At 45.5% G+C, this 10,152-nt stretch overlaps 1 protein-coding gene across 1 annotated transcript; it reads left to right on the forward strand.

Annotated features, from left to right (window-relative positions):
- The first annotated feature begins 1,031 nt into the window (after positions 1 to 1,031).
- On the forward strand, positions 1,032 to 9,555 carry ACBD7 (acyl-CoA binding domain containing 7). Its single transcript, XM_072825701.1, has 4 exons — positions 1,032 to 1,109; positions 8,262 to 8,379; positions 8,512 to 8,574; positions 8,660 to 9,555. The coding sequence occupies exons 1-4, from the start codon at positions 1,098 to 1,100 to the stop codon at positions 8,731 to 8,733; spliced, it is 267 nt and encodes an 88-aa protein (XP_072681802.1). The 5' UTR covers positions 1,032 to 1,097; the 3' UTR covers positions 8,734 to 9,555.
- Positions 9,556 to 10,152: the final 597 nt, after the last annotated feature.

Raw genomic sequence — 10,152 nt, forward strand, 5'->3', positions numbered from 1 at the left:
GTATTTGCTGTCGCCTGCAAACTTAAAAACTAAAAAAAAAAAAAATTCTGGCCAATACGTTTTGCTAACGTTTACTTTTTATCTTTTACTTGGAAATTCATTGATTGCACCATGAAAATATTTGCGAGGAGAAAACTTAAAAACTTGAAAAGGTAAAGCAAAAATATTTTTAAATGTAATTTTATGCCAAAACAATCCAAAAAAAAGTTTGAGGCCTTTCTTCTCCATCAGTTGCATGGTTATAGGCTGTTGAATTGTTAGACGTTTCGGAGGAGTAACTTTCTAAACCCTAATTTGTCCCTTCTTGCCAGTCACTTCACTCCACCAAAGTTTCTTCTTAAGAGTCAGACATGAACTCCTCATATGACCAGGAACTGCTGTTCTAGTTCTTTGGAAACTTAATTAAATCTGAATCAGAACCCCATTGTGTGTGTCTGCAGACTTGCAGTGACATTGGGTTGGTTTCCCCTGGAGAATGGGGTCAACTTGAATAGGCGCCGGCTTCTGTGCCTTTACAATTACAACCGGTTAGGGTGGTTGCAGCACGTGTTCAGAATGTTTTTGCTTTTTAAAGAGAAGACGCCTGTCTCATTGCTAGTGAACTGTCTGTCCTAGAGATGGGAGAGGCGACGTGAGAGGTCTCGAAAAACTGCCATCCAGGTTTCTAGGAATCAGGAGAGGGCAGAGGGATGTAATATATACAAAAAGGAATCCCCATTGACGTCCGTGCCCTAAGGAGACCTCTCAGGATTTCCTGCAAACAACCCCCTGAGAAAGAATTTGGGGAGCGAGCCAAGAGCGGAGAGGAACTCATTTAAATTCTCTGCTCCTCGCCTTTCCAGTTGCAGCGGCGCGGGTTGCTAACCTGGCGCGCTGCAGGGGACGCGGGCGGGCGCGGGGGGGCGGGGCGGGTCAGGGCAGGTGCCGCTCACCGCTGGCCACGCCCCCTAGCGCCGGCGGCCAATGGGAGCCGGCCGGGCCCACAGCGCGGCCAATGGGAGCCGGCGGGCGGAGGCGCGCCGCCTCTTAAGAAGCCCCGGGGCGCGGGCGCCGGAGGAGGGCGCGTCCGGGGAGCGGCGGCGGCTGGTCTCGTCGCCATGTCCCTGCAGGTGAGTCGGAGGCCGCGGAGGCCGCGCGGGAGCCGGACGTGCGGCCTGCGCGAGGCCCCCGGGGGCGGGCGACTGGGACCTGGAGCTTGGGACGGCTGCTGCCCGCAGTCCTCGCGCCCCCGGCCCCCCGCGAGTTCCCCGGGGGACCCCGCCGCCCCCGGTCGCGAGCGCCCGCGCCGCCGTGGGGACCGCCGGGGGCCGCCTGCCGGCCGCGAGCCCGGGGATCGCTTGCACGGGGAGCAGGCGCCGGCCCCCGAGGGCGCACACCCGGCGGCCCCCGGAGGACCAGGCAGGTGGGAAACGACCAGCAAAGATAAGGGCGTCCTTGAACATGTAGCGGTTTTCCCCTTGTGTATGACTCCTAATTCCTATCAGGCTTCCCTCAAAGTAATCACATCTTTCAGTCTCAAAACTCGAGGTTTTGAGGATGCTCATCAAAATGATGCTCGAGGGCAGACTGCTTCTTCAAGAAGATGCACCTTTTTGAGTCTTGGGGATTCGTGATTTTTCCAACGTGCAAGTAACTAACCCCTTTCCCTCCATACATGTTTGTAGGAACCACGCGGTGTGAGAATTTATGATCTTCCTAATTCAGTCCCTCAGTGGGAGATGATTGCTCAGAAAGGCTTTGTTGGGGCCCCTGGGTGGCCCTGTCGGTTGAACGCCTGACTCTTGGTGTGGCTCCAGCCATGATCTCATGCTCACCACGGAATCTGCTTGAGATAGATTCCCTCTCCTCCACCCCACTCATGCTCTCTGTCTCAAATGAATAAATCTAAAAAAAAAAAAAAAAAAGGAGAGACTTTGTCAACCTTGTGTCGTGGGATGACCGTGTCCTTGGGCTTCAGAAACTAAAGCTAGATTAGGTGAGAGTCACCCTAACAGGCTATTTTCAGCTGTGGTGATTGGAAGGGAAGTTTACACAGAGGCTGGGGTGGTCAGTACTGCTAGGTGGTGAGAGGGTTCCAGCCCCAGGAAAGCAGGATGCACCCCCTCACCCCCTCCACCCCACTTCCCAGTGAGTCTTGGTAGTGACACTGGGGTCATTGCTGCACCACCGGGGTGTGGCCAGAGAGCCGTGTGAAAACATGAACAGGAGAGAGTCTGGGAAGAGGCCTCCAGGCAGGTTGTGTGGAAGACTCCAGCACAGTTAGAGGGGAGTGATGGACACATGCATTCAAGCAGGACACCGAGGACCCTGCGCTAGGACGATGAGCTCAACAGACGCTGAAACTCTTCACCAAAAGCAGTGAGCCCTTTGGCCCAGAATGCTTTGGAATTAAATGTAAACAACTGTACATTTAAAGCCATTTCTCATCTGTGATAGTTTTCAGACCCTCCTTCATTTATTCCCCAAGGGCTCAGCGGGGCTGGGACTGCCAACCCGTGCGCTCTGCAAGGCGCAGCTCTTGCTGCCACCACGAATCCTTCTGCCTGGCCTCCGTTAGGCACATGTGGGGAACAAATCCAGTCGCAGGCTGCTTTCCTGCTGAGCCCTGATACATGCTGTCCAGGCCACCTGGAACAGCCTTATGTGCCCCTGTCCATCCAGCAGGTGCCAGCGGATCCCTCAGGCTTAGCCAGGCACCGTCTCCTCCCATCTCCTCCCGAGGGCTTCCTCCACACCTGCTGACACTCCCTCCTCTGCATCCCCAGAGCACCCACAGCTCCTCCACTGGAGTGAGTGTCACATGATCATTGTTGACCTGCTCAGCTCCCACTGGAGCCTGAGCTCCCCGAGCGCCAGCTGCCCTGTACCTCCCTGTCGGCCTAGCAAAGGCCTGGTGCATTGTGGGGGTTCAGTACATCTGTTCGGTAGTATGATGCAAGCGATGAGCTCTGGGTGGGCAGAGTCAACAGAATGAAGTGGAGAATATACCCATTCTTACTGGTATTTCATCTTTTTTTTTAAGATTTTATTTTTTATTTATTCATGAGAGAGGCAGAGAGAGGGGCAGAGATGTAGGCAGAAGAAGAAGCAGGCTCCCTGTGGGGAACCTGATGTGGGACTCGATCCCAGGACCCCGAGATCATGACCCAAGCCAAAGGCAAACACTCAACCACTGGCCCACCCAGGTGCCCTGGTGTTTAATCTTAACACCTTCCCACTGAGATTGATAGTATCTTTTTTTTTTTTTTGGCTGAAACTGAGTCTCAGAGGAGCTTTGTTGTTTGCGTAAAATCCCATGGCATTTTTGTCTCAAGGCTAGAATTATTATTTTTTTAAGATTTTATTTATCCATGAGAGAGAGGCAGAGACACAGGCAGAGGGAGAAGTAGGCTCCATGCAGGGAGCCCGACGTGGGACTTGATCTCAGGTCTCCAGGATCACGCCCTGGACTGAAGGCGGCACTAAACCGCGGAGCCACCCGGGCTGCCCTCAAAACTAGAATTAAAATCCAAGATCCTGGGGATCCCTGGGTGGCTCCGTGGTTTAGCGCTGCCTTCGGCCCAGGGTGTGATCCTGGAGTCCTAGGATCAAGTCCCACATCGGGCTCCCTGCATGGAGCCTGCTTCTCCCTCTGCCTGTGTCTCTGCCTCTCTCTCTCTCTCTCTTTCTCTGACTCTCATGAATAAATAAATAAAATCTTAAAAAAAAATCCAAGATCCTGATGTGAGGCCTATGTTCTTTTACCTAAAGCTCATCGTGCTTGAACTGGGAGAAGCCACGAAGAGGAGGGTGTGTTGGAACCACGTTGTGAAGGCCTGACCTCTTGTGGAGAGGGTACACGACTTCCCTTAGGTTGTCATGTGGTTCTATGTTCCCCTGTATATGAGGATCAATTTGCCAGAAGTTCGTTCTGGAAGGCAAGGACCTGGTATGGTCGTTGAGAAGTCTTACAATTCTCCTCAAGGCATGGCTTGCCAAGAGGAATGGAGTTGCTGTCACTGGAAAAGGCCCCAAGACCTCACAGCAAGTGGAACACCCCAGACGCTAGTAAATCTGAAGGGGGAGATCCCTACGCCTCTCTGAACAGCCCTGCCCTGAGCAAGCCCTGGGCACTTACCAAGCATTTTCATTTTGTCCTTTTTATTAGGAGTACCTTTTTTTTTCCAGTTTTTTCTAGAATTATTTTTTTTTTCCCAAAGAGACTTAAAATAATAATGGTAACCTTATTAAACACTGTGTCCCAGGCACTATTTTAAATATTTTACATGTGTTTACCTATTTAATCTTCCTAACAACCTTGCAGATAGGTGGTATTCTTGTCCCATATTCTGGCCCAGAAAACAGTACAAGTTAAATAACTTGCCTGAGGATACACAGTTCTTAAGTGATGCAGTTTGGCTCTAGAGCCTGTGTACTTACATACTTATTTAGAAAAAATGTGCGTAGAGATCCCTGGGTGGCACAGCGGTTTAGCGCCTGCCTTTGGCCCAGGGCGGGATCCTGGAGACCCGGGATTGAATCCCATGTCGGGCTCCCGGTGCATGGAGCCTGCTTCTCCCCCTGCCTGTGTCTCTGCCTCTGTCTCTCTGTGTGACTATCATAAATTAAAAAAAAAAAAAATTTTTTTTAGAAAGAATGTGCGTGCAGAGAGAGGGGAGGGGCAGAGAGAGAGAGAATCTCAAGCTGACTTGGAGCCCAGTGCAGGCCTTGATCTCATGGCCCCTGGATCGTGACCTGAGCCAAAATTAATAATGGGATGCTTAACTGACTGAGCACACCCCCCCCCCCCAGAGTCTATGTTTTTAACCCTGACATTGTTTAAAGCAGTTGACAACTTCCTAGAAAGACACTCAGAAAGATGAGGCACACCTGGATGGCTCAGTAGTTGAGCTTCTACCCTCGGCTCAGGTATGATCCTGAGGTCCCAGGTCAAGTCCCACCTTGGGCTCCCCGCAGGGAGCCTGCTTCTCCCTCTGCCTATGTCTCTGCCTCTCTCTCTCTGTGTCTCTCGTGAATAAATAATAAAATCTTTAAAAAAAAAAAACTCAGAAAAAAGTCTCCATTAAAAAAAAAAAAAAAAATGAGGCAAAGTGACCCTTGCCACATGTACCCGTGCTTCTAAGACTCCTGCAGAGATTGATGAGGAGGCTGGACCATTTTCAAGATTATTTACATTGCAGAACCCAGTCTCTGATTTACAAGTGCTTTTTGTTCATCACAAAACAACTGGTCTCGTTGTGCTGTCTTGCCTTCATCTTGCCTTTGGCGCTGGATGGAAACTTGATCCAGCAACTCTGCTGAGGTCACTGGGGTTCTGACATTACAGTGGGGCTATCCACTTTCTCTACTAGGACTTGGGATCTTTGGATCAAAGGGAGCTATGCACTGGAGAGAGAAAATGGGGCTGAGGGTGGAATGCCTCCTTGAGCCTCTCTTACTTGATACCCAGGCTGGTGACATTGCCTGCTTATCCTTGATTTAAATAACACAAGGTAAAATACAGTGGATTTTTTTTAAAAAAAGAAAAATCCTATTAAGGATAATAATCACCAAAACCCTTTTTAGATGAACAAAGAGGTTAAAAGGGGACAGAGAAAGCTGGGAGAACATAGGGGGCACCTGGCTGGCTCAGTCAGTGGAGCATACAACTCTTGATCTCAGGGTCCTGAGTTCAAACCCCACATTGGAGGGAGAGATAATGAAAGAAATAAAAAATAAAACAAAATAAAATACTAATTTGTGGAATTTATGTGCTTTTAACTTATACAAAGAAATGTGTAGAGGTGCTGAGGGGGCTCAGTCATTTGAGTGTCTGACTCTTAGTTTCTGCTCAGGTCATGATCTCTGGGTATTTTCAAGACACAGGAACTTATTTACAGTAGTTCTGTGGTTCTGGGACCATATAAAGAATTCTGTCCAAAGCCTTTCTCTGTTTATTGCCTCGAATCTCTCAGATTTTGAGCTTCTAGCCTTGGAGCCAAGTGGCTTCTATTCTGACCCATAGACTGCACTTTCTGTACTTCTTTTTCAGCTTTCTTGGAATCACTTCCTTTTTCACATTCTTCGGTTTTTTTCTGCAAATCAGTTTCTTTCAACTTTTCTGATGATGTCTTTATGTTATAGTCTGTCCAGCTGTAGTTAACTTCTCCAGAATGTAATCTGGAAGGAGTTTTCTTTTTTTGGATGAACAGCTCATCTTCTTCAGTAGCACTTTATCCCCAGCCTACTGTTCCCCTTTGTGCTTCTCCTTGGGTGCTGGCCAGTCAGCTCCTTCCTGCCAGGCATTGCTGGGCTGCTTGACCAACGGGTGGTGTTCCAGCTTCTGCATACAAACCTCTGCCCCCACAACCCCACATGCCCCCCACCAGGCAAGGCCTCCTCCCCACCCCACCCCCCTACTCCACTCCCCTCTTCCTCCCCTGGCTTCCTGCACCTCCTGCCACCACAGGTGGTGCACCTCCTCCCTTCCCTAGGCCAAGCTCTGCACCCTCCTCCTCCTCCTCCTCCTCCCCCTCCTCCTCCTCCTCCTCCTCCTCCCCTTCACCCTCACAGGCATGCTGGCCCTCTTCCACCATCACTGATGCAGGAGTATGGGAGGTACAAGGCTGGAGCTGCACATGGCCCATGCAGCATCAGACCATCTCCATTTGTATGTCGTTGGAAAATGACGTTCATTTGCCCATTTTTTAATTGATTTTTTGCTATTGAGTGGTATAAGTTCTTTATATATTTTGGATATTATTCATTTTTTAAAGATACATGATTTGCAAATATTTTCTCCCATTCCATAGGTTGCCTTTTCATTTTGTTGTTGGTTTTCTTTACAGTGCAGAAGATTTCTGGTTTCATGGAGTCCCACATTTTTATTTTTGTTTTTGTTGCCTTTATTCTTTTGCAAGATTTTATTTATTTATTTGAGAGAAAGAGAGAGAGCAAGGACAAGCAGAGGAAGAAAGAGAGGGAGAAGCAGGCTCTCCATCTGAGCAAGGGGCTCAGTCCTCGGATCCCAGGATCATGACCTGAGCTGAAGGCAGAGGCTTAAGGGACTGAGCCACTCAGGCACCCCATTGTTGCCTTTGCTCTTGGTGTCAGATCCAAACAATCATTGCCAAGACCAGTGTCCAAGGAACTTACCCCCTCTGTTTTCTATAGAGGAGCTTTGTGGTCTTAGGTCTTGCATTCATGTAAGATCTAAACAAAAAATCTTACTTGACCTTACATTAAATCCATTTTGAGTTGATTTTTGTGCATAGTGTAAGATAGGGTCCAGTTTCAGCCTTTTGTATATGGCTGTCAGGTTGTCCCAGCGCACCATTTGTTGAAGAGACTCACCTTTCCCCATTCTACGTTCTCGGCTCCTTTGTAATAAGGAAATAAAAAGCATGCATATATGTAAAATACTAATTTTTAGAATTTATATGCTTTTAACTTATACATGCAAGACCAGTGTCCAAGGAGTTTACCCCCTCTGTTTATATGCATGCTTTTATTTTTGGGCTCTCTATTCTATTTCATTAATGTGTTTGTTTTTAGGCCAGTACCATACTGTTTTGATTACTATAGCTTTATTTGTAATACAGTTGGAAATCAGGCTGCGTGATGACTCCAGCTTTGTTATTCTTTCCCAAGATCACTTTGGCTGTAGGGTCTTTTGTGGTTCTATACAAACTTTAAGGTTGTTTCTTCTATTTCTGTAAAATATGCCATTGGAATGTTGTTAGGGATTGATTGCAATGAATCTGTAGATTGCTTTAGGTAGTATGGACATTTAAACAATATTACTTCTTTCAATTAGCATAGACTACCTTTCCATTTATTTGTTTCTTCAGTTTTTAAAATTTTTCAGTATTAAGAATCTTCAGTATTGGGGCACCTGGGTGGCTCAGTTGTTTAATCATCCAACTCTTGATCTTCAACTTCAGGTCTTGATCTTAGAGTTGTAGGTTCAAGCCCTATACCGGGTTCCATGCTGGGCATGGAGCCTACTATAAAAAAAGGAATTGTCACTAATAACAATTGTATGTGGTTCTCCATATCTTGTCTGAATATCAGGTAAATACCAGGACAAGTATCCATAAATTAAATAAATTAGGATAATTATGGTGGAACCAGACCAATAATAGTTCTGTGTGAAACCTTATTATTATTATTATTATTATTATTATTTGAGTTCCCACTGTTTGGTGGTAAATACCCTCAAAATAGATGGCCTGCTGAAAGTTAGTGAATGCACTATGTGCCTTTTTGCCCTTTTGTTGTAGGCTGATTTTAACAAAATTGCAGAAGATGTGAGGAAGCTGAAAGCAAGACCAGATGATGAAGAACTGAAAGAACTCTATGGGCTCTACAAACAATCCGTGGTTGGAGACATTAATATTGGTATTTTATATAATATATGTTAATAATATGTTTAAAATCATATATTTAAAAAATAATACATTTCATCTGAACATTTATAGAAGCATTGAGTAAAAAGTAAACTTGAAAATATATCTGTCCTTCTTTTGGCAGAGTGTCCAGGAATGTTAGATTTAAAAGGCAAAGCTAAATGGGAAGCATGGAACCTCCAAAAAGGTTGTTAATTCTTAAATAAGTGAAATAAACTTTCTTAATTTCCCAGGACATCAGTCAGTGAGATCATCTGTTTGTGTCCTTCTAGGGCTGTCGAAGGAAGATGCCATGAGTGCCTATATTCCTAAAGCAAAAGAGCTGATAGAAAAATATGGAATTTAAAATTCAGCTATGAGAAAGTTTTCCTTTTGAAGCCTTCATAATGGTATCATGACCTACCTAGGGAAGAAATGCACCGTTAACTCTTTACACATCATGAATATGTTTGCTGTTAACATGAATTGTAGTCCTTAATTAGAGGTATGCTGAAACTATAAATTTAATGGAATTTTACTTGCTAAAATCAGGTAATTTTAAAAGTTCTTTAAAAAAAAAACATTGATAGAGCACCTGGGTGGCTCAGTCAGTTAAGTGTCTGCCTTTGGCTCAGGTCGTGAACCCAGGGTCCTGGGATTAAGTCCTGCATGGGGCACCCTGCTCAGCGGGGAGTCTGCTTCTCCCTTTCCATCTGCTCCTCACCCTTGCTCATATTCTCTCTCTCTCTGTCTCAAATAAATAAATAAAATATTTTTAAAAAATTAAAAATAAAACAATTTAAAAAGTATTCTTCTGGTAGAATGCCACAAAAACATTAACAATTTTGGGGGGCTTATCTGTTTTTCTACAGTGAGTTAGTATTATTGGTATGTAATCAAAACAGTTTATTAAGAACCAATAACAAGGCTCTTCCTTTGTTGCACGGTGTAGCTTTGGGATTCTCACTGATGTGGGGCCTTGGTAATCATCATCATACTGGTTCTATAATTCTTTACTAGGTGACCTCAGACAAATTATTTAACCTTGCTAAGCCCCATCTAGAGTTGGGGGAAAAATCAGTCTCACAGGGTTGTAAGAATTGAATGATTCTTGAGATAATTGAGAATTGATCGTTGAGGTAACTCTACTTATCCTACCTTCAATTTAAAGCACACATTATATAAAACCTAACAATGAATAAGCTTCATTTAAAAAAAATAAACTTACAAGTCAGTGACTATTCAGAGAGAGGAAAAAGCCATCTATCAATTATTTTTCTTTGGATTTTTCCATTTAAGACCTCAAAATTAAATATAGTGTCCAGTGATAATAAAATGTACAACTACTGTGCCTCTTTTTTTTTTTTTTTTTTTTTTTTTTTTTTTTTTTTTTAATTTTTTTTTTTATTTATTTATGATAGTCACAGAGAGAGAGAGAGAGAGGCAGAGACACAGGCAGAGGGAGAAGCAGGCTCCATGCACCGGGAGCCTGATGTGGGATTCGATCCTGGGTCTCCAGGATCGCGCCCTGGGCCAAAGGCAGGCGCCAAACCGCTGCGCCACCCAGGGATCCCTACTGTGCCTCTTATATTGAGTTTTATCAGAGTGAAAATGCAGAGTCTGGAATATCACATTGGCCTCTTTCTTGCTACACACAGGTTCCCTGAAAGAAGATAGTCTTGTTTTAGTGCTTCTAAAATCTGTCTGAGATTACATAGGATAAATATCCCCCCCAAAAATACCTCTATTCCCTGGATAAAGGTTTGGGTTTGGTACACTATGACCA

This window comes from Canis lupus, chromosome 5 (genome assembly GCF_048164855.1).
Source record: "Canis lupus baileyi chromosome 5, mCanLup2.hap1, whole genome shotgun sequence".
NCBI lineage: Eukaryota > Metazoa > Chordata > Mammalia > Carnivora > Canidae > Canis > Canis lupus.